General features: G+C 48.5%; 1 protein-coding gene across 1 annotated transcript; it reads right to left on the reverse strand.

Annotated features, from left to right (window-relative positions):
- Positions 1 to 904: 904 nt before the first annotated feature.
- On the reverse strand, positions 905 to 3826 carry MSX1 (msh homeobox 1). Its single transcript, XM_040064837.2, has 2 exons — positions 3371 to 3826; positions 905 to 1920 (listed from the first exon to the last, which is right to left on the reverse strand). Exons 1-2 carry the CDS (start codon positions 3822 to 3824, stop codon positions 1490 to 1492), a joined length of 885 nt encoding a protein of 294 aa, XP_039920771.1. The 5' UTR covers positions 3825 to 3826; the 3' UTR covers positions 905 to 1489.
- Between the last annotated feature and the right edge of the window lie 20940 nt (positions 3827 to 24766).

Raw genomic sequence — 24766 nt, forward strand, 5'->3', positions numbered from 1 at the left:
GCGGGGAACGCGGCGAGGCAGCGGCGCCGGCGGGATCGGCAGGCGCGGAGCCGGGGCTGTGTGTCCGCCGATTTCCTTCGGGGGGTTCTCGGCCGTCGCCAGCGGTTTCCTCGGGGCCATGGTCGACCGGTTTTCAGCGGAGCCAGCCGCTAAGAACGGCGAGGCTCTCGCAAGCCCGAGGGTGGGCAGGATACACGGCGCCGAGCGGTCCCGAGGGTTCCACGGGCCGCCGGGCCCGCACTCGTGCCCAGCACCATCCTCCCCACACCCCATCGGCTCCGGTGCTGACACCGCCTCGCCATTAGAGTCCTTCATCCCCTTCTTCAGCGCCAGCCGAACCGCGACAGCCCCTCTCCTCCCCACGGCCCCAAAGCCCGATGCTCCGTTTCCCCGAGTAACATCGGCCGGCAAACGGAGCGCTGGGGAAAGTCCCTTTATCTCGCACTAGGCTTGGCACGAAGGCGTGGGGCACGTCAAGCCCTCCCCAGCCTTCACAGCCAGCGGGGGCTGCGGCCGGGACCCTCCCAGACACAGGGGCCGGGAAGGGAGAGGAGCAACTTTCCTCTTTCCGAGGGCTAAGGAAACGCGGCCGATCCCAGTGCCGCTGGGGGAAGCAGCAGCGATCACATGCACCTTCGGGGCAGGGATGCGGTGAGAAACTGCTGGCAAGGAGCAGTGGTGGGAAAAGGAGGAAACCTCAAACAGCTGTGAGGACAGGGCAGCTTCGGGATACACAGAAAGTTGAAAACTCAGCTGCTGTCTCACTATCCAAGTCTGAAGTCTCCTGGAGAAGAGGGAAAACGGCTACTATAGCCAGTCCATCTCTCGCCCCCCAACACACAAATTTGGTCTCTTCTTCTGTCACCCGAGAGGGCAAAGAGCAAGCAAACAAATTGCATCAAACTGTAGCTTAAAATTAATTTATTTAACAAATATAGCTATAATATAAATGATAATAAAATTTCAAATATACAGTATATTACATAGTACACAGAGCCCCTTCCAAAGGAGCTGGTAAAGGAGAAAAGAAGGTAACAGACAGCGCTGTTACATGGGAACGGGAAAGGCTGTCTGTTTTACACTTCTGCCTCTTGACCTCGCCTTGCAGTAAGTAAAAGAAACGTCCCTCAGTCCCCTTTTTCCATCTCTTCCACAGTTCCTTCCCCCATGGCAGGGGGCTCTCTGTAGACTGCCAACTAGACCCAGAGAAGCAGGACACAGTTGGCCCATCACCACCCTGTGCCTGGAAAAACTGGGGCAATGCCTCAGGTTTCCGCCAGCTCCCCAGGACTGCTGAGATCAGAACAGTGCTGGTATAGGGGCTCAGCATCAGAGGGGGAAGCAGAGAAGTCAAGCAGAGCCAGACTGAAGGAGCCTCTGCCATAGGGTCCATGGGGAAGTCCACAGAGAAGAGCCGGAGGAGCAGGGAGGGAGTGTGTGTGGAGCCAGCGGGAGCAGACAGCCAGCAGCGCTGGGCTGGGCTCAGGCTCTATGTGAGGTGGTACATGCTGTATCCCACATGTGCTGTGTACAGTCCCACAGGAGCCACGGGCAGCCCTGCCCGCTGAAAAGGGCTGGAGGCGCCGTACAGGGAAGCACCAGCCACGGCCGGGCCGCCCAGTGGGAAGGAGATGCCGAAAGCAGCAGGCGGGAGCATGGGCTTGGCTGCCATCTTCAGCTTCTCCAGCTCGGCCTCCTGAAGCCTCTTGGCCTTGGCGCGACGGTTTTGGAACCAGATCTTCACCTGGGTCTCGGTGAGGCTGAGCGAGCTGGAGAACTCTGCACGCTCGGCAATGGACAGGTATTGCTTCTGCCGAAACTTCCTCTCGAGGGCCAGCAGCTGCGCCGTGGTGAAGGGCGTCCGGGGCTTCCTGTTTGTCTTGTGCTTGCGCAGGGTGCAGGCGGGGGGGCTCAGCCGCCCTGTGCCCGGGAGCAGCCAGGGAAGAGGGGGAAGGAGAGACACCTCGGTTAGCAGCGCTCAAACCCCCACAGCCTGCAGAGCCCCCACCCTACCACAGCTGAGGTAGCAAAACAGGGCAGTAGGGTCCCACATGAAGCAAGTTGCCCCAAAACCACGAAGGTTGCCTGGTCACTTAAAATTGCCGTCTCCCGTTCCAAAAAAGAGAGTAGTGCTTTGTATAAGGAAGCTCTGACTCCAGTGAGAAGAACCCGCAAGAGGCAGGACTCAGACACACACAAACCTTGCATCTCCTGCCTTCATGGCTATCCTGGCTCATGCAGAGGAGATGTAAATAAATGGAATGACCCTCCAAAATGGAGAAAAAAAGTCCCGTCCTTTTTATTGGATTATAGGAAAAAAAATAAAACGGGCTGGCTTCTCAGTCTCACACCCTCTTCATTAGGCCCCTGGGAACCAGATTAAGCATGTAATTAATTACGAGGTCTGAATTGACACTCATGCTCTATCTACCACTCTTCACCGGTCTGCTCCTCTCCTCTTATTTAACATCTCTAAGGGTCTTCAACATCCATCTGTCCCGGGTTTACTTAGCAACAGCAAATTTTACTTTGCAATTTAAATAAATTAAACTGCTCCTTTACTCTACACAAGTCCTGCCGGGAAACCTGCCGTTCTTCAGGAGAAAGCAGCTCTGTTTGTAGCTTCGCTAAGAGCACTCCAAATGCTTGGAGAGCCTCAGACCAAGGTCATCCTTTTCCACGGGATTCCCAGCAGGAGGGGAGCGCAGCCAGGCCGAGGGCAGCCGGCCCATGCTACCCAGAGCCGGGCTCAGCGCAGCCACTGGAAATTAACGGGCTTCTCTGGTCTCGGCTCTCACGCCGAAATTATTAATTATTAATACAATAATTATTTGTATTAATTTTAATCACTCTGCATTAAAACAGGAAAACATCACTGACTGTGGCTCTTTGGACTTCGGAGATGGACCATTTAGGACAGCAGCCAGCGGGACGAAAGCCCGCAAAGCTCCCACTTCTAGGAAACCGGTCTGTGCCGATCCTTACGGAATTACTTGAGCCACTTTCTGAGAAAGCCCCAGCGATGTTGAGTCAAAACCCACGTAAATTAACAGGCTGGCCGTGTTGCTTTTTCTTTCCCCTTCGGCTAATATTTGTCACAAGACCTCACCCTGGCACGGCCGCTCTTCCTGCGCGTTCGCAGCCACCCTCCGCACACTCTCGAGTCCGTTCAGTACTTTGGACGGATCGAACTGGCTCAGAAAAGTGCAAACCGCACGCAAAAATATACCGGGAGAGGCAGGGAGGGCGAAAGCGACAGGAAAGCCCCGGCCACCCGCGCAGTTTTGCCCTCGGCCGCCCGACCTCACGGGAAGGGTCGCGGCCGGCCCTGAGAGCTCCCAACCCGCCTACCTCCAGGACCTTTACTTACTCGGGGGAGGCGGCGAGAACCGTGGAGTTTGCATCCAGGGGCTCCGCTCCTGCTTCTCAGGGCTTTCTGCCTTGACGAGCGTGTCTTCGGGCAGCTTGACCAGCCCCCCGACGGAGAAGTGCCCGCCGAGGGGCAGGGGGGAAGGCGGCGCCTCCGCCGACAGCGCGCCCAGGCGCGGGCTGAGGCTGGCGCGGGCGGCCGCCCCAGCGCCCGGCGGGGGCCCGGCGCCCTCGGGTCCGTCCCTGCCTCCCGGCTTCCTGTGGTCGGCCATGAGCGCCTCCACGCTGAACGGCAGGAGGGACGGGGAGACCTTGGGCTTGTCGCTTTCCTCCTCCCCGCCCATCGCCGCCGCGACGGGGAGCGCGCCGCCGCCGGGACTGCTGAAGGCGGATGCGGGCGGCTCGTCGCTGCGGACCCCGGTGGGCGCGGCGGTCATATCCACAGCCGGGGCCATGCAGGGGCGGCCCGCCGTCGCCACCGCAGCGCCGGGCGGGAGCGAGCGGCGCCGCCGCTCATGGGGCCGGGGCGCGACAGGCGCAGGGACACGGCAAGCCCTCAGCGCGCTTCGGCCCCCGCCGCCTCATAAAGCGGCGCGAGGGCGGCTCCGCCCAACCGGCGCGCGGGGGGCGCGGCCGCGCAGCCCCATTGGCTGCGGTCCCGGCGGCGCGCGGGGGGGCGGGGCCGGGATTGCCATCGGAGCGCCCCGCGCGCCCCGCCCGCCCCGCCCCGCCCCGCTCCGCGCCCCCCAGCTTCCGCTCCTCTCCGCAGCCCCCGGCTCCGCGCCTCTCCGCAGCCCCCGCTCCGTCTCCTGCTGCCGCTCCCGTCGGCCCCGGCCCTCTCCTCTCCGCAAGCCCCACTGCTCCGCGCCTCTTCTCCGCATGCCCCCATCTCCGCTCCGCTCCGCGCCCCAGTCTCCTCGCCACTCCTCCTCCCCAGGCTCTCCGTCCCCGCGCCTCTCCGCAGCCCCTGGCCCGCTCCGCAGCCCCCGGCCATGCTCCGCGTCCCTGGGCCCCGCTCCGCGTCCCCCAGCCCCGCTCCGCCGCCCCCGGCCCCGCTCCGCGCCCCAGCTCTCGTCTCAGGCGCGACAGCCGGCCCAGCGCTCCGCCGTGGAGACGGGAAGGCTCAAAACTCGGGGAAAAACGTATTAACGTCGGAAAACACGCCGGCTTTCTGTTCGTGAAGCTCGAGGGAGCGAGCCTTCTGCAAAACACGCAAATACCGGGCTGTCCCGAGTGTGACCTCTCAAAGGGAAGGGGACCCTGCCCGTTCCGCGGTCGTTTCATGGTTGTTTGTTTTGGGTTTGGTTTGTTGTTTTTTTTTTTTCTCCCTGTTTCTTGTTTGTTTGTTTGATAGGTTTTTTTACACGAACGCTGGTCCTGTGGTGCGTTCGGTGTGACCGTGGAGATGTTTATACACGTATCCGCAGACACAACGCATAAATTGAGCTACTGCTCATGGCATAGATGTGTGCGTGTCTGCAGATAACGAAATGTTCGTTCGCGTAAAAAGGAGCACATAAACCCCTGAGCCTCCAAAGTCCCGGCTATTTTGTTTTGTAAATTCGTTTTACGATCCCTTATCCCCGCGCCCGGGACGGATGTGCAGTAAAACGGAGCCGCTCTCTAATAACGGGATTGGCCGCTCGCTGAGAAAAGTTTATTGATAGCTGCAGGGCTCTAATCTCCTCGGAACACAAGAGCCTCTTGCAGTCATTTAAGGGCAATTATCTAAACGGGGAGGGACAGCGAATTTCCTTTCCTTTTAACTGGACCCTATAAAGATGGTAGATTAGGAGCATATAGATTATGAAATGAGTTGATATAATAGACATTTTATTAACTGATAAGCAACAGGGTCTGATGGAAATGAATTGTCCTGCGCGCAGCTTCACACACACTTATCTCACACACGCGTGAGCATATGCCCCTGTGGGGTGTTACCTGTGTCCTGCACGTACATCACACCCATCTCCCGAGTGTGCTGTGCTCACGGATGATCCCTCTCATCCGTGGAGGTCATCTGGAGGCGGTTTGCGGGCTACTCCCGCAGATTCCTATACATGAAGGTGAAGGCACTTTGCACTGACACACAGCTCACATTGGTCCATCCAGCTACCCTCCTGCTCCGCTGAGCGCTCCTGCGAGGCGGGAGCAGCGGTGCCACCGCCCGGCCCAGCCCAGGCCGGCTCCGCGCCCCGCCGGTGCCGCTGCCCGCTGCCCGCAGCCTCCTCCGCGCCCCATCGGGCCGGGGCCGGGTCGGGCCGCGTCGGGGAGAGGGGATGGGGGGTGCTCGGAGAAGCGGCTGCATTGCTAATTGCGAGAATAAACAATCTGTCACGATTAGTCAGTGCCTCTAATAGGCAGACAAGTGATGTTGTTTTTAGGCGCCAGCAGCGGTCTGATCAAAGGCTTCAGCTGGAGGGGGACTATTGAGGACGTTAAACCACCCGCATCAAGGGAGCAAGGCGCCTTAGCCCTGGGACATCGGCACATTCAGCCTGACAAAATTAGTTTGCTCTACCAATCACACGACTTTTTCCCAAAGTCTGGTACTCGGCACGAAGATGCACCCCCCCACCCCACCCCCGACTAAAAAAACACGCACATACACCGATGCATCGTGGTTCACAGTGTCACGGTGTCCCCTCCACCCGATCCTACAGGTAGGATCTTGTTTTGTTTGGGTTTTTAAATTATTTTTTTTTTTTCCCGATTCCAAACTTAACCATGCAAAAGAAGTGTTGTATTTATTAGACCTCGAGGCAGCCCCTGGGCTGAGTTCAATCTCGTTTGATGAAAATATGAAAATGAAAATGGAGTTGCTGCCTTTTTTTCCCCTCCTCACTTTTCTTTTGCACAATGATTTGAACATGGGATGTTGCTGAAGTTTGAAAAGATCCGTGTGCGTCCCACAACGAGAGCGCGATCCCGCTCTCATTTAGAGTTGACAGAATGAGATAATTAGCTCTTTATTTATCTCCCAGCAATGAGCTCTTTGTGTTTACATTTCTGTCATACTCGCTGGTATTTCAATCACTGTAGCAATCACCATAGCAAGGACTTGATTCTAATTCACATGCTGGCTTTTCATCTGTTGGGCTGAAAACGAGATGCCAGTAAAGTTTCTTTCGTTTCTTGCTCATTTTTTTCTTTCCCTTCTTTCCCAATGAAATCTACAAGTTTTAAGTTAGGAATGGAGAAAATAAACTTGCAAAACGAAATCCGCCCCCAAGATTGATTTTTGTGTTCAGCGGGAAGTTTTCAGCTTCCAAACTCTTCCTCCCTTTCTTACTGCGCTTTGGGTGACCAAAACACCACTGGATTTTAGGAACATTTTTAGTACCTGTTCCGTGATTTTGATACTCTGGTTTGCTTTTAGGCGCCTTTCTTACGTTCCGCCCTGGGCTGCAAGGAAAATCGAAGCGAAAGGGCAGAGGGAAATAGGTGACTTCATTGGTGCTTGTTCCAGTCCCGTGTTTTTATTGGGAAGCCGTGGCGTTTCCCTGAAGGCAGTTGTGCTAGATAACAATATTGGGCAATTAGCATCCTAAACAGTCCCGTTTCAATATAATGAATGTGCCTGGCAAAGCCATTACCCATAGCATTTTATTTCGGTGGGAATACAACAAGGGCTGGGAGGAGTGCGTGGGGGATGGGGAGAGGGGACAGGAGGCAGCACTAAGCCAATTCAGGGCATTGTCTGCCTTTTGTAAACGTTATCTTTGACTTAAAGGCAGAACTCAGAAAGGAGAGGGGTGTTGTTGTTTCTATTTTATTTCTCCCGAGACAGCAGCTCTTAGGAGACCAGACAGTCCTGCAAGACACGAGCCGGTTTTGGGGACGGGCAGCTCCGGGGCAGTTCTGTTGCGCCGGGCACCGCCTGCGCGCTCCCTGCGCCCTCCCTGCGCACCCTTCAGCAGCCTTGCTTCATCTCCGAGAGACTCAGCCCTGGGGGCAAAGAGCCAGAACTGTCGCAAGTGCTAAAAGTGTCCCGCGGGCTTTACAAGCTCTCAAAGCCCTTCAAGAGCTCAAAGCCCTCCCTGATTTCGTCGCCGGTTTTCGAGTGTCGGCAAAATGCAAAAACACCTCAGTTCTTCTCATTTTGTCTTCCCCTCCCCCCCGCCTTCCCCCTTCTTTTCCTTTTCCTCCCTCTCTTTCTCCCTACTCCTTTCTGTCCAGATTAAACATAACCCAAACTACTTTTAAGGCTTCAGGCACCTGGACTGGTCCTCTGGAGGTCACCAGGAGCTGTTTGGATGTCCAAACTCCAGTCGCCGAGGCGTCCGCGGCTCTTTGAGGGTCCGAGGAGCCGGGCTGAAAAGAAGGCACGATTTCAAGTCGCCTAAATTAATTTGATCGCGACATTATGATGCACTCGGAAAAGATGAAAGAAAAGGCTGGCCGTCTCCTCCAAGATCTCTATAATTATAGATAATATATCCTATTTCAAAGCAATTAGCTCAATCAGGCGTAACGAGGCACTTTGCTGCCAGGGAGTAACAATGCCTTACGGTTATTTAAGCTTCAAGATGTCAAGCAGACTTCGAGACTCTGCTTTGCCCAAAAGGGAACTTAGCTGTCTTGGTGAAAGCCCCATGGCTAAGGCACTGGTCTCCCTCCAGTGACAACACCCCTATTTAATTTAATATATGTTTTTAAAGCTCTTGCAAAGGTGTCAGCTCTGCTGGAGGAGAGCACGGCTCCTCCAGGCGCGCTTGGGGCCGGTGCCTGTGCGGCATCACCTCTGCCCCTGCCTGCCCCGCCTCGCCTGCTCGCTCCGGGATGCTTGTGCTCTCCGAGCCTTTCCCGCACTCGGTGCCTTTCTTTCGTTAGCTTTTTTAGGGTGATTCCCGCTGTGTCCCACGGAGTTTTGCGGGAGCAGCCGCTGATGGGGCGCACCGCTCGGTGCGCGGCTCCAAGCCCCGGTGCAGACCTCCCTGTGGAGTCAGCGCCTCCTCCCAGCCCGCAGAGCTTTACCCGGCCCTCGCCTCGGCTTTTACCTGAAGCGCTTGCGGGTGGCAGGGTCCGAGAACGCCGAGAGCCCCGCGTTAACCGCGGGCCGGCTGTCGTATGCGTGTGAGCCTGCCCGTGTGCGAGGGGCTCTGCACTAACACCGGGAGGGGAGCACGGCCCCAGGGCCGGAACCCCCTCGTCCTGACCCAAACCCTCAGGCGGGGTGCGCAGAGCGGGCTCTTCCCTCGGGCCCAGGCCCGGCGGCTGGGGGTTTAGGCCGAAACGCCGAAAAGCGACTTCTGCCTGTTCGCCGGATCCGCCGCAATGCTCCCCGCTGCCCGCTGCCGGTTCCCCGCCGCCCGTTCCCCGCTCCCCGCCGCAGCCGCGCCCCGGGCTCTCGGCGGAGCGGCCGCGGGCACGGCGCTGCCCCGGAGCCTCTGCCCGGCGCGGCACGGCCCGGCCCCGGGAGGCCGCGAAAGTGGAGCCGAGCTCCAGCGAATCGCTGCCGAAGGAAAATTATTAACTGTACAAGTAGCTTGTCAGCGCTCCTTTCGGGGATTTTTACTGCTGGAGGATAACCGAAGGGAAGAAAAATTAAAGATAAAATTTAAAAAGGAAAATGCCCTAAACCGGTAAAGCAGTTCAAGGGAAAGAGGAGGCCGGCGACGTGAATGCGAACTAAACAAAGTTTAACCGCCCCTCCTTCCTCTCCCCATGCGCAAAATGGAAACCTTATTACATGATTCACTGTGAATCACTAGATTGAATGCCATCATTATGAATGAATGATAGTCGGAGCTCTGCTGGCTCTTTCTTTCCTAGAGGCAAAAGTATAAAATATGAAGGATATAAATGATCTTCTCTCAGCTCATAAATGACATTCATTCAAAACCATGCTCTGTCTCTCTCCCAATTGCTTTGGTCCCCTCGAATTCCACAACAATCAAGGTAGATTATGAAAAGTCCCAGTTTATTTGTCTTCATGTCCGTGTTTGCTGGTGGAATATCACAAAATGTAATTTGTCCCAAATTCTTTAAGATGAGAAAATAGTTTGTGGTTAAAGGAATCCATGCCAGTACTGCTAAGGCAGTCTCCAATGCTCAGAGCAAGTCCATTATCATGCTATTTTATAGCATTTCCATATTTACTCCTCATTTCTCAGGAGTCTTTTACATAATGTTGCATAAGAAAAGGATTTTGACAGTTCTAGTTATGAGATTTCCTAGATTTTTTACAGGCGGAGCCAGTTTACAAGAGCTGTATTGTTTGACTGAGGTCTGGGTTTCCATTTGGGGTAATTATTGTGTTCCCAGTCTTCTTCTAATCATTTGCTCACAAGCACAGGTTTTTTCTCTCGCCTTTTGAAGAAGATGAAATACCCCAAAGTTGCAAAACCACTGAAATAATCCTCCCACTTCTTTGTCTATTGTGCAAAAGCTATTTCTTGCATCTCTCTAAATTGCTGGAAAATATGTGACACAAAGGACCATATGAAAACATACAGCACAGTAGAAACGCATGTCACCACATTTCGAAAAAAATCCACAATTGTGATCTAAGCCTGATCCCACTAGAGAGGTGTGTGCCTCTCTAAATGGAGGGTGGGACCAAACACAAAACAAACCCACTTTTTAGAAGGAAATACACTTCAGCTCTATAATAATCAGCTCCTGAGGACAGAACACCCGTAGAAAGGGAAATGAAGTGAAAGCAATGCCTGTGAATGTTGGGGTTGCCTGTGCAGAGGAATATCTCCTCCTGCTGCAGAGCTGAGCCACGGCCCCACAGGCAGACGCTGGCTCAACCTGAGGCACAGCAGTGGAGCTTGGCAGGGCTCTTCTTTCCAGCACCCCTTTTCCACCTTCCTGCTGGTGTCACACAGCTTCCCAAGGGAGGCTGCTTCTCTCCCTGCCTTTAATTTGCATCGGTAAAATCTGAGTCCCCAAAATATCCCCTTAAACTCACAAGGAAGAGGTTGGGGGAGAATGTTTACTTTCTTCCTCTGCTAAGATGGTTCAAAAGAGATTGCCTTAAGCCAAAACCTTCCACTTAGGAAAACATATATTCATGCAAATACATATAGAAGGGTTTTAATTTCCTTGTGTAAAAAGAACTACAGCTAAACAGCAGAGTAACTGGTGTCAGGTATCTTCCAGACTCTGTCAATTGAAAAACAAAGCATCATCACACTCCTGCAAATATCAAAGTCATCTTCAAGCATCTGAAATTGTCCTGATGATATGTAACCCCCTGCTTAGGAACTCCAGTGCCTTATTATTTTGGTGATGTGATCTCACCACATAATTTTGCTTAGTGGCAACCGATGGCTAGATATGATACCGGGAGCTACATCATTCTAATAAATCAATATATCCAAACAAATTCACTGCCAGAGGAGGAAGAAAAAACAAAATCCCAACTATTTTGTAGGGAAACTGTCTTTTAGAATGCTTCTGTTCCTCTTAGACTTTCCATCAACCACAAGCATAGTCATAATCTAAAATGTTCCTGGCTTGCCAGCTGCTGGGCTGATTAGGTTTTGGAACAGAAGAAATAACATTTCTAGATATTGGTCTGCCTTGTGCTGCCTTCATGTTATTCTCAGTGTATGTGCTTTTGACATTATTTATGTAGCAAGTGTGGGCTCTCTCTTGGTGTTGGGTCACTTCACTTTTCAACAGCTGGGGGTTTTTCTGTCTCTCAAAGCAGGACTTATTTCAGCCTCTCAAACACCATCAGACTTCTTGCAATCCATGGCTTTAAGGTACAACAGCCTCCAAGCACCCTCCAGCCCCTGCAGGGGCAATCCCAGGCCGTGGGTGGCCATGGGGTGCCCAGGTTATGGGTGGCCATGGGGTGCCCAGGCCGTGGGTGGCCGTGGGGTGCCCAGGCCGTGGGTGGCCGTGGGGTGCCCAGGCCGTGGGTGGCCATGGGGTGCCCAGGCTGTGGGTGGCCGTGGGGTGCCCATGTTATGGGTGGCTGTGGGGTGCCCAGGCTGTGGGTGGCTGTGGGGTGCCCAGGCCGTGGGTGGCCATGGGGTGCCCAGGCTGTGGGTGGCCATGGGGTGCCCAGGCTGTGGGTGGCCGTGGGGTGCCCAGGCCGTGGGTGGCTGTGGGGTGCCCAGGCTGTGGGTGGCTGTGGGGTGCCCAGGCCGTGGGTGGCTGTGGGGTGCCCAGGCCGTGGGTGGCTGTGGGGTGCCCAGGCTGTGGGTGGCTGTGGGGTGCCCAGGCTGTGGGTGGCTGTGGGGTGCCCAGGCCGTGGGTGGCCATGGGGTGCCCAGGCTGTGGGTGGCTGTGGGGTGCCCAGGCTGTGGGTGGCTGTGGGGTGCCCAGGCCGTGGGTGGCTGTGGGGTGCCCAGGCTGTGGGTGGCCGTGGGGTGCCCAGGCTGTGGGTGGCTGTGGGGTGCCCAGGCTGTGGGTGGCTGTGGGGTGCCCAGGCCATGGGTGGCTGTGGGGTGCCCAGGCTGTGGGTGGCCGTGGGGTGCCCAGGCTGTGGGTGGCTGTGGGGTGCCCAGGCTGTGGGTGGCTGTGGGGTGCCCAGGCCGTGGGTGGCCATGGGGTGCCCAGGCTGTGGGTGGCTGTGGGGTGCCCAGGCCGTGGGTGGCTTTGGGGTGCCCAGGCCGTGGGTGGCTGTGGGGTGCCCAGGCCGTGGGTGGCCGTGGGGTGCCCAGGCCGTGGGTGGCTGTGGGGTGCACAGACCAGGTGCACTGGCTGCTGCCCTCCTCTCCCACCCCTGTCAGCAGCACAGATCACACTATGGAGCAGGATGATGTCCTGCCACGGGGTTTGAACTCTGCCAGTTTGCAGTGGCACCAGATGCACTCTGTCCCCTGCTGTTAGTCGTCCTGTTGCCCTTGGATGGCTTTAGGTCTGTTTGATTTTTACTTCTGAAACAGCCTTAAGGTAACACAGAGACACGAGGAGGAACCTCTGATAGCAGGCAGAGTAGGGGCACATTCAACACAAAGAATTAGTTATCTACCTGAGGTTTGCTGGTGCTATTTGGCAACTCATTTCACCTCTTTTATGCAGAAGTCTCCCATGAGAGTCCAGCCTTTACTAGTTACTAAGTGCAGCTGCAAATCCTGGCAGTAGATGACATACAAGTACACACACACACACACACTGCACGTCCTGACTCCCACACTGGGGTCATAGGGGCTTGGATGTGCAGGCAAATCACAACTCACTTGACCCAGCAGTAGCTATTTACAGAAAAAAAATCATGTGCAGCAACCTCACAGGTGAATTCAAATCCTTCTCTCTAGCCAACACAAGTAGCTAAATGTCAGTGATACATAAATCCAGGGACAGAAAAAGAAATGCCACAGGAGTGTGCCTAGACCTGGCAAGCAATGGAAGCAGTACATTCACTGATAGTGACAGGGAACACCTCTATTCCAGCAGAGAATTGGAAAAATAAGGGTGGGAGGGAAGGAGAAGAAGAAAAAAGGGAGAAAGGAGCACCATGAGCATCTTGGAAAGTCACCGGAAGCTTTGTTCTTAGGAATAAATCTGGCTTCTTGTGATCCCCTTTCAGGAGTTCTGGCTGGGAGCCAGCTGGGTCCCCTGGAGTCCCTCTGGCCTTTTTGTCTGGAGCCTGGGAATCTGTCTAGAGCACAAGGCTGGGGGGACCAGGCTTGTATTTGCAGGAGGGATAGGCTTAGGCAGTGGCCATGTAGAGGAAAGGGGGTTTGCAGTCCTCAGGGCTTTGGGAAACTTCCCCTGGGTCTGGTAGGTGGGCAGGGGAGTTTTCCTCGCTCTGGGGGCACTCTCCAGGGAGGTTTGTGGACTAGGGAGCAGGAGAAGATGCGGGCTGGCTGCCTCCAGGCCCGAGATTCCAGGGCAAATGGGGTGGGAAGGAGGGGGATGCAGGGGAGTGAGCGATGCTCTCTGGCCCTCACCCAGCTGGCCTGTGCAAGTTGTCCCAGGGTGTCTCACCCTCCCCAAGATATTGTTGCAAAGGCAAATACCAAATAAAATGATAAATTACCAACAAACAGAACAAAACCAAAAGCCTTGGACCCATGGAGCATTATATTTCCCTTGCCTCACTAGGCCTTCCTTTCTTCAGACCTCTTCTAGGGTGATGAAAACTTGGCTCTCAAATTTTTCTGTCAGATCCAAAGATGCTGACTGGTATCTTTCCAATACTTATGGGTTTTCACGCAAGACTGAGACCTTTCCAAAGATTTTATTAATTTATTCTTTCAGATTCAGCTATCCTGGTATCCAGTTATTCTGCTTTTATTTTGGTATTTTCTCCCGTCCCCTTTATGACCTTTAGAAATAAAATTCAATTCATTTGGCTACTTCACAGACAAAATCTAAAGCCTGCCTTAATTTGTAGTTTACTAGCCCTCTGATGTGAGACTACATAGAGAGCCCCTATCTGATTAAATGGCTGGTAGCCTGACACAGTCCAATTATGTGAAAGTATATCCTTGCTTATCATTTCAAATATCGTATAAGTGGAGAAACTGAAGTAGCTCCCTGTCTGTTTGATTTTCCTGTTCAGACACACTTGTTTAAACAGGCACCGTGAGACTTTTCTGTAATCTTGGAGGAGTTCAAAAAGCGTTTTCTCCTTGAAAGGCCAGAGAGGGATGACGGTGGCCACCCCCAGCCAGCTCGCAGTCGGGCAGGGCAGGGAGTGGTGAGTGAGGGATGTCCCCTGCCGCTGAGCGCTCTGCCCTCTGGCCAGGAAATGCACCTGTGGCCAGGTATCTCCCTGCAACCCCCTCCAGTTTTACCCCCAGACTGACCCTGCTCCTGAGCTGGTACCCACCCCGCCCCACAGAGGTGCCTGTCCCAGCCTGGTCTCTCTGCATCTCTTCCTCACCCAGTAAAGGATTTTTTCAACTTTTTGATAATTTCATAGGAGGAAGTTTCATTGAAATCAATGATAACACTTAGACTTGAGTACATAAAATAGGTCTTGGGGATTTTAAGTATTATGTTTCCCCTTTCTAAGCATCTGCAATAATTCTGTCTTTAGAAACTTGACAAAATTGATTATCTATTAAGGCATGTGTTAAGCATAAGGTAAGGCGCTGGAAACCTAATGATGTACAAGAAGTCACTGCTTTTGAAAAATCCTATTTTCTACTAATTTTCTTCTTTTTACGTTTTTTGCTCCTTTTTTACCCTCAATTATAAAGATACAATGAAATTGACTTTTTCTTGAAATAGAACTATGTTTAATAATTATATTTGATATTTTGACCTAGTTTTTTTTATGTTGTGTTTGGGAAGACTGAGATATATTGCTGGCTCTGTCTTCCATTGTGCTTCTCTGTGATTCTTTAAATCAAGTTATCCTGAAAGGAGCCAATATATAAGCAGTTGAAGCATTCAGTCTTTTATTTAGCAGTGCTATAAATTTGCAGGCTTGAGAAAAACAAGTTTCTTACAGAGAGAAGAAGGAACTTGCGAACATGTCGAAGCAGACTGTAGAATCAGAGGTGTTAACAGCCAAACCAGACACAAGGATGTCAGAACCAGGTGGGAGACATTCCCTGCTCAGCACTGTAAGGGCAGGGTGCTATTTAAAGAATAGCTTGCAATGACATTTTTCAGGTATCTGTATGGGAGGTGTTGAAAATACCCAGTTACCGAAGCATAAAATAGAAAATGAAACAAAAATCTCTCCTGCAGGGTGCAATCCTTAAACACGGAGTACTCTGAGTTCCTGCCTGGATCAGGGGGAGCTGAATATCTGAGAGGACTCCATACAGAGCCAGGGCCACGCCATACAGAGCCAGGTGTTCATCCCAGCCCAGAGTCAGGCTCCAGCTAAAGGAGGGGTGAGCTGGCAAAGCTCCAGGGTCCAAGGGCTGCTCTTAGTTCACATGCAAGAGACCATCCTGCAGATGATGCTATCTCACAGAAGGCAGTGAAACCATGCAACTCTAGGCTCGATCAGAGAATTCAGGTTGCATTGCTTGAAATGGAGAATTGTACTCTGGGAGTTGCAGTCTTCACATCTGAGAGTCATCACCCTGAGAAGTTTCTGGGTTCATTTATGATATATAAGGACTGATGGGAACATAGCATTCCTTAAAATGATTTCCTATATACTTTACAGGTCTTTTCATTTCATCCAGTTATAATTGCATTGAGTTCAAAAAAGTGTGTACTTGGATAAAAGGTAGCTTCCATAAAGGTAGCTGCTCATAAGCTGGAAATACTAAAACATGAAGAAGTAATAGCTGAAATTCAGAGGTTGTTTTAGCAGTTAATTATGTGAGCAGTAAGAAGCCTGTTTTAATTCCTGCTTAGCTCTCTGTTCTCAGCTTTTTTGTGTTGTTCTATGCAACTATCACTTCTAAATTAAGTGTTGCATGATCTTTCCTCCTGTAAGGAGATGAAACGCTCTCTCATGTTTCCTTGAAATAAAGAAGCACCTGGATGGAGCTGTTTCTCCCTCTATCTGCCCTTGTTCCCAGTCTCTAGACCCACCTGTGCAAGTCTTGTTGACACCCCAATATCTCGTCTTTCTCCAAGTGCAGACGTGAGGCCTGGGTTTGCTGTTACCGAGTGCACTTCACTCAGATGGTGTAGGCTGATGCTGCTTGAGCCTGTCCACACTTCTGCTCCTCATGTCTCAACACCAGTGAACTCCAGGCCTATCACCAAGCAGTCATCCTACTGCCCAAAGCAACAACAACCTACCAGGAGCATCCATACAGATGGTGCTTACAGATTATTTAGGTGTTCTCAGCATTTACTCAAGAAGTTGGGCTTGCAGGGCTTCCTACTGTCCACCATAAGGTGTGAGAGGTGAAGAGGCATTGCCAGCTCTCCACAGATGAATCTTCCCTCTGCCCTTTACAGTAGCCTTAAAGGGAAAACCCCAAAGCAATTGTCAGCTGTATTTGGACATGGAGTCTGTATTTGGACATGGAGTCACTTCTGCCCCTCATGCATGTCCTAAACACTCCTGGGATGCACCATAGCTTGCAGATCTATGAAAGGGCCTTGTACATCTCTGAGCTAATGGCAATAGCTAATCTATTACACTGTAATTTACGCCCTGCACTGACTTATCCATCGCTTTTCCTCCTTCTTTGAACACCTGTGTGTGGTTTTTGTGCTTGGTGTACCTGCCAACGGCATCAACAGTAACCATCAAATAGTTGTAATATTCAACGTTCAATATATGCGTTATTCTCTTCTGTGGAAACACACATTTACTGCAGGCTTCATAAATTTTGCTTTACTTCTCTCAGCATTTGGGAGCAGTGGCTTTTTTGAAGGCATATGTCCTGTGGCAGCAGAGGACCTTGTCCTTTCTCTGTCTCCACAGTGTCTGTCCTTCACGGGTCCCAGCCAGGCCACCACGGTGTGTTGCAGACACATGGGCTGTGATCCCGTGGAATCTGTTCAGTATGTGGGATGAAAACTGGGGCTTGGTGCATGATTTTTAGAATTGGTTGTCTTTGCTTATTTGTCCTAATTTCTTTGCATGTCAGAAAGAAACATGGGGTGGGAGGATCAGGAGGAAAAGATGGGGAGTCCCTGAGAGGGGAGGCCATATGCAGCAGTAGCAGAGTCTGGTTTCTAATGTCACAGGGAGCCCGTGTGGAATGTTCCTCCTTGATGTGGTCAGAAATCTCTCTTTAGGACAGACTGCCACAAAAGCTAGGCAGCCTGGCACAAGTTTGGCTTCGCTAGGTTTGAGTGAGCAGGTCCATTGTGCTTATTCACATCACTGAAGGAATATGGAGGATCAGGGGAAGACAGTGCCCTCCACTCTGGAGCATGAACTGGAAAGTAAACTCAAAGTTTAGCACTTCATTCTGGTTCAAAACCAGGCAGTTTCCTATTTTTTATTTGCTTGTTTTATTTTATTTCAGTTTCTATTATAGCATCCCTGACATTTCTAGACTAAAAGGGACAAATGCACCTTAACCTGGGGCTCGGCTCTGAGGTGAAAACTCCTTGTTGTAAATGTTGAAGTCCATTGACTTGAAGTCCATTGGCTCCTATGGGAGGCTTGTTTTGGTCCTGTCTGTGATAGCAAAACCTCCCTGAAATTAGCAAATGCCAGCCTGGAGCGAAAATCAGCTCAGCACAGAGCAAATAATTTTATTTGAGGATACTTGGTATGGGCTCCAGTAACAGTTAAAGGAAAAATATGGTAACACTTAAGAGTTCAACAACAAGCAAGAGCAAGTCATTGACTCGTTGCAGTTAGTGTAACCCCCTTGAAGTCTACAAGACGAATACATGGGAGCTAGGGATCTGTCTATCCTATGGGCAGTCTCAGATCAGATAACACAGATGTGTTAGATTAAGGAGAGAACCTTATAAAATAAAACACTGGCTGCACTGGTAAAGATTTTTTTTTTCCCTTAATTTGTCTATTAAAACATTAAAACACAGCAACAACAAAAAAGGCATAAGGCAGAGCAGAGAGGTAAATCAAAGAAGTTGATGCACTCCTCCAGATTTGTCTTTTTTTTTTTTTTTTGGTCTCATGCACCCAACTGGTTTAAAGGTCTATTCTCTTTGTGGTACATGCATGCACTTAACTACCATTGATGTGGAGTCTCCAGGTGATTTGATGTGCATTCCACATAAGGCATGGTGTCAATTATATGGTCCCCACACAAAAGAGCTGCCTGAGAACTACTCTTTGGAATAATTTTTTTTTTTTTTTAAGATTCCTTTGCTCTACGTCTAGAATTGAGCAGATCAGAGTGCCTATCCAAGCAGTGGAACTACCACTGCTACTCTTTCATCAGCTTTGATCTGTGTCAATTTCTGAGGAAGGAGGGGGGCCTAATGGGAAGGAAAATTTCAAATATGGGTGCAGTTCTGCAAAATGTTGAATATTTTGTAACAAAAAAAATAGGAAATAAGTAAAGGGGGTTAAGATTTTTCAGCAAATCAAAGGGGGCAAGCAGGAGTGCAAATGTACATTTTTGGAACATATGAATTGAAGAAATCATTCCACACATCACCGCAGGGTCTCTGTTAAGGGTGTTTAGGACTACGCTGTGACCCACCCTCACCCAAACCTAGAGGGAGCCTGCTCTCCTCTCCACTCCGTGCTGCAAACCCACCTATAGAGGCACCCACAGCTCCTGTGAGATCCAGACATTTAGCAAAACTAGCAGGTGAATGGAGCCATGCCCAGCAGCTGATTTCATGCAGGTGTCAACCACAGCACCATAAGTCAGGATGCACCAAGACGTGCTTTAAGGGTGGGCTAAAACTGTATGTCACGCCTTGAGCTCTCTGTTCTGGTTTGATATATTGTTCTTCCATGGCAAATACAATTATTTGAAGGTAGGAGTCTTTTTGTGCAGGAAAGTAACAGGTGGCTTTTTCAGATAAAACCTAAGCCCAGTGTTCCATGTTGTCAACATTAAACTTTCCTGTGTTTCAGAGACAAGCATCAAGAATCTTTGTTGTACCAGATTTCTTTTTTCTTGCACACACACATGCAGTCTACCTCTCAAGTGGGAGCCAGATAGAATTGAGACAAAAAAACTTCTATATTAGTGTTAATTTTATTATGTCAGCAGGCATAATAGATTTCCCATTTTAAACCAAATTAAAATATGTCCCTTTTGGAACAGCTGTATGTATATTATTTTGAGTTTTCCAAGTTTGCCTTCCTGTCTCCTATTCTTCTACTCTCCCAAATGCCCTGTTTGAATGGAGAAACAGAGTGACAAGAAAAAGACATGAAAGATTTGACAAGATTTGGGTGCATGGTTTGAGGGAATGGAGTAGACAGATACAAAGAAGGTTTGTGACAGGGCTAGGATGGGCTCAGCAGAACACTGGAAACAGAACATTATGAGAGTCATATGGATATGCTGTAGGGGTTTTGGGGTTTTTTTAATGGAGAAAGAGGAAAGAGGAAAAGGGAAATTTAGATGGTACTGATTTTTTTTTTTTTTTTTTAAATAAGGAAACTGAGCTGGAAAGAATCACATGTGGTAATAGTCCTTTGAGCCCTCTGATCTAGTTGCTGTCTGAAAGATTTTTTCACTGGAAAATATGAATTTTTGTCTTAGATAAGACAAAATCAAATGCTATCAAATTTGCTTTTTTTTTCAGTCAAACTCCTCTCTAATTCAAAAATGTCAGATTTTTTTTTCTATTGATAACTACTCTTTAACACTTGCCACTTTTTAAAACTAAAAAACTAAACTCAAGTTTATGTTTGAAAAAACTGCAGTTTTTAATCTTTTTTTTCCTGCATGCCTAGGGAAATTTTAAATTAAAATCCCTCCTTCTCCTTTGATTAAATTCACAGCTTAGACCCTTCCTTCTGCAGCATAGCTGCCATTTCTGTGTACATTTTTCACTATTCAAATCATTAAGGGGTACAGCACGTTTTGATTTCATTTCATTTTACTGTAATGAGACACCAAATATATGATGTTGGGATGGTCCCTCTATCAGAGATCACACAGAACCCGATGTTTTCAGGTGCTGAAACCAAAAAGTGTTTCAAAGCCACCATATGCCATCTGACCCTGTACCTCATGGATTCTTAGCAAGACAAAAGAGCAATAGTTACCTGCAGTAAGAATCACAAAAACCAAACTGGGCCAAAAGACTTGGGTTGTTATCAATAAACACTGCAGAGGTCAAAGGGCTCCTCTGGCTGTGGGACTGAGGATGCTGAGATGTGGCTGGGAGCGTGACCAGACAATGGCAGGGACTGGGGAGGAGGAGTGCAAAATGGGGATAGGGAGAGCTGAACGACCAAAATCCTTATCACCTGCTACTCTGTACCCTTCTGCAGGACTGCTCTGCAGCGGGACAAGCTTTGCCCAAGCAAAGCAAGAAACAAGCAGAAAAAACATTTGCTTCTGACTTAGATGATTTCAAGGATGCATGTAGATAAGAGCCGCAGTATTCCCACAAATGTATTTCAAGTTATCACTTTCCTGTGTAAACTACTGGGGCAGCACCTCCCCAAAGTGAGGACCGAAATACTTTTATACAGATTATTGTGATGTCTTTCCGCACCAAATCGAGGTGCAGCTCTATTGTATACTGTGGTTTTGAGAATCTTTTTTATAACATGAATCCCTATCATACACCTGCAGAAGGACCACTAAAAACCCACTCTTTTGTACATGCAAGCGCTGTGCAGAAGGATTTGTTTCTAGATGTCTCTGAGGACTATATTTTGCTTTTATTGTTTTGATTTATCAAACACGGAAACTTTACAGAAATAAATGTTTACCTAGTGGAGAATTGTCTGTTAGTTAGTCTGAGTTACACATTGAGGCAATATTAGCCACTTTTTTTTTAAACCCATTTAATTCTAAATAAGAATTGGAAGGGAACATGGCAGAAAAACTCAGAAGTACCTCGACACTGCCAAAAATTTGTTGACAGGTTGTGGATTTTTTTTTTTTTTTAATGATTTCTCTCTTTAGTTTTAATACTAAGAATACTTTTCATGAAAAGACATGATCAGTCTCTATCTTGGAATTCATATTCTTCCCTCACCTATTCCATATTTGAAGATAGCTTGTCACTTATGACAGAGCAGTTATTATTTTTCTTAGCAATGACTAGAATGACAAGACAATCAGTAGTGTGCTGGTAGAAGACCAGAAGACAGCAGAAATTGCAGCAAACATCTGATCTAGAATTTTGTACCCTGCCCAGAAGATTATTTTACAGAGAGCTTAAACAATTCTTTTCATGGCGTGTGAAGTTTTTAATTTAAAAATGGTGAATTGTTTCTTCTGCCTTTTGGAGTTTATGTTTATTCTTGCATCTACATGGTATCATCAAGAGAAAAGTCTCCATCTTCCCCAGGTTTCAACTCCAGCAGATTGAGCCTGCCAAGGTCTACCCCACACTGACCAGAAATCCAACTTCCCACTGCTCGGAGAAAGGGATAATAAATCCTGTTAAGCCATAGTGAGCACTTGAGCTCACTGTTGTCCTACATCCACAGTGGAAACTGCTTCCCCTGCCTTTCTTATTCTGACATTTCAGCCAGCTGGAAACCAGCAGGTTTTCGGGTGTGCAGGTCAGTGGCAGTGCCATGGCTGACTCTGCTGGGAAGTGGGTCAAACCCACGATGCAGCTTCGCAAACATTAAGATTTGGCCAAAGTAGCTCTCAGAAAGTGTATCTAGAGTTTTAACAGTTTTGAAACTTAGAAAATGTGCATTATTTTGCTTTTTAATTGCCCAGAAGATCTAAGGCATTGAACACCTCAATGTGTGGATGGGATACACCTATTCTGCTGTAAATCGGTGTGTAGGGGAAGAATCCAGACATAAATAATCTGTCAGCCCAGCTGCCTGCTATGAATTCAGACAAATATGTTTAACCAAACGTGGACACTTCAGTGGGTGTTCTTGTGGTTACTCCAACTGCTTCCATTATACTTTTATATTAACAGTGTGTCTGCTCACCATGTGCAATAAAACAATTTCTGAGGCTCAGCCTCAGAACATGGGGCTCATTCACTGTCTTGGATAATAACGTTGCTTGTTTGCACTGTTCTTATTGAACTTTCTAAATATATGTCATTTTCCTTTTCATTCTAGGAGTGATTGTACATTACAGCAATTACAGACAAACCCTTCCAGACAGTTTGAAGACCAAAACTTTCTTTGTGTGGAAGTCCAAAGGCAATTATTGGCATTACAGTTTAAGAGAAGCATTCCATCTCCCTGATGCAACAGCAGTAGCCTTCTGTGGCATGTTAAATAAAGCAATTTGCCCTGTAGGAGACTAATGCATGCAGAGTCATGATGGAAAAAAAAAAAAAAAGTAAATCAAACAGCTGCGTTGAAAGAAATAGAAACCTCCTATTCAGACAGATACAAAACTTACTCTGGCACTGTTTTAACCGAAAGACATTAAGAATCTTTAACCTTTGCCTTAAGCTCCTTGACATTTCATATATTGCTTCAAAACTGAGACTCTGTAAAGACACAGGCGTGCTAATTATCAGTCAAATAGTTGCTTTTTAACCAAAAATAGTTGATAAAAATGGAATAAGACAGTGCTTTCATAATGCATGCCAGAATATAGAAGTCAGTTCAAGCCAATTTTTTGTTCTCATAGCAGTTCCCATTTGCAGAAAAGAAGGACATTAATAAGCTTGAGCTAGAAGTATTGAGACTTGACCTCTAAAGCAATATCCTCCTGTTCTGGGCAGTCTTGAATATTAGGGAAATAATAAAACAAAAATTATTTACTCCTTTCATATATGCAATTTACAAAATTTAATTAATTACATTATTCACCTGACATAACTGTGAATGTTTTTACCTAGCTTAGGAAGCTCTGTGAGGGGATGATCAAATACTCTCAGACCTGAGCACCTTAGGAAACGTTAGGATATATATGCAGCAAAACCAGTAGACACTTTCCTATCATTTTGATATCCTTGGAAACACTAGGGGCTTGATCCTAAAGCATTATTAACTGCTCACCCTAAATGTATTTACACCAGCTGAGACTTAGTCTGGAATAACAATCTTAAGAAGATAAAGAGGACATAATTACTAATACAATGAATGTATAGCAAGTAATTGTCAGTTGAGAGTAAGAACAAACACATCTTCAGAATAATGTATGCCATTAAAATAAATGTATTGCATATTACAGCAGCTCATTGGCACCTATTAATAGAGTTGTGACTTCACTGATCAGGTTTTCAAAATTGAGATGATGAGGTTTTCAAAATAAAGAACATTAGTATTTCTGAGGTGAGGCCAGTTTTACTAAGACAGGCTCAGAACATGAGGAAATTTCCCATTTTTAAGAACAAATTAGGCCAATTAACTTTCACTTAACTAAGGATGTCAGAATGAATCCTAGTCTTGCAATTTGGTGGAAAAGCTGGAAAACTGGATTCTTAGAGGAAGGAAAGATAGAAAAGATTGGCCAGCAACTGCTTCTTCTTTGAATCATCATGTGATAAGACAAACAGCAGCCTTTCCATAAACCTTCAGCCTGCAAAAACATGGCCTTGCTTATACTGTATTGAGGCTCTCACAAGCACTTTTTACAATGTGAATTGATCTCAGGATGGTTAGTTAAATGTGACCATTAATTTGGGTTTTGGTGTGCCCTGCATGGAGTGTGATTATACATGGATCAGCTGACTGAAAACCCTATCACACCGGTTGCAAGGCCAGATTAGGCTGATTATCAGGGAACACTGATGAAGCGCTCTCCCACTGGCCGCCAAGAACCGCACTGTGAACATCTTTCATCATCTGGCACTCAGCTTTTTGTGTATGGTCTGGGTTTAGATATAATGGTGACTCTTCAGAAAGCAAAAGGGGATATTCAAAGAAAATGTTTTTCTGAAGTTGGAAGAAACAGCCTGGCTATTGTTTATTCTCTGACCACACAAATACCTTGTGGCAATTATGTCTTTTAAAATTGTAGCTCTGTCTCGCTCCTTACATGTGAACAGCTCTGTAACAACAAATAACAAACAAAAAAATCACAACAGAATGTCAGCTTTCAGTTGAAGTTTAGAGGAATTATAACATTGAGTAATAAATTGATAAAATCAGTGAAAGGCGACTCTCCTGTTGTGCATGTCTGCACAAGTTGCTTGCACCATGGTCCTGTGTGTCAGGTAAGGACCTTTCAGAGCTCTGCATCATTCTGTTCACATCATTTCCATGGCAGGGGACTGGAACTGGATGGTCTTTAAAGGGCTTTTCCAAACCAAACCATCCTATAACTCCACCATTAATACAGAGCTTTCATGTTAAGAACTATGTAAATATGACAGATCACACCCTCAAAAGCAGCTTCCTTGAAAAATGTAACAGAAAAAAAGGAAGAAAATTCACTATCAGACAACTTTCACCAAGAAACCAACTTTTCCTTTTTTCCATCCTGGACATTTTCTAAATTGGAATGAGCTGAAATATATGGGGGCTGGGAGAATTTTGGAATGTAACTAAAAATAGGTCAGGAGAAAAAAAAGCCTTGGACTCTTCAACAAATGATCGCAATTAATCAACAAGAATGGAAGCTGACTCTTTAATAAAAGTGTTGGAATTATCCTCCTTTCTGGGGGCAGGCTCTTGGATGGTAACAGAACAGCTCACATTTTATGGCTCTGCTGCCCTGAGAAAGAGTTGTGGGATGGCATCCTCTGTGGTTTAACATGATCCATCAGCTGATGGCTTGTTCTGCTGCGAGGCAGATCACTGACACCATTACGATTTCATCCGCTGCCTCAAAGCCAATTTCCCTGCATATAAACGCTTCATTCAGAGCACAGAAAAAATACATTAGCGAAACAATATAGCATACTGTACAACAAGGATTTTCCTGCACTGTAACTCTACAGCTCACCAGGCAAAACCCACTTCTTTTTATTCTAGTTCCCCAGGGTGCTACATGGAGACACCAATCCTGAGACGGATTAACTGTGGCGCTTTCATCAAGAGGAACTTGTCTTCACTCTGACT

The sequence above is a fragment of the Hirundo rustica genome, chromosome 5 (genome assembly GCF_015227805.2).
Source record: "Hirundo rustica isolate bHirRus1 chromosome 5, bHirRus1.pri.v3, whole genome shotgun sequence".
NCBI lineage: Eukaryota > Metazoa > Chordata > Aves > Passeriformes > Hirundinidae > Hirundo > Hirundo rustica.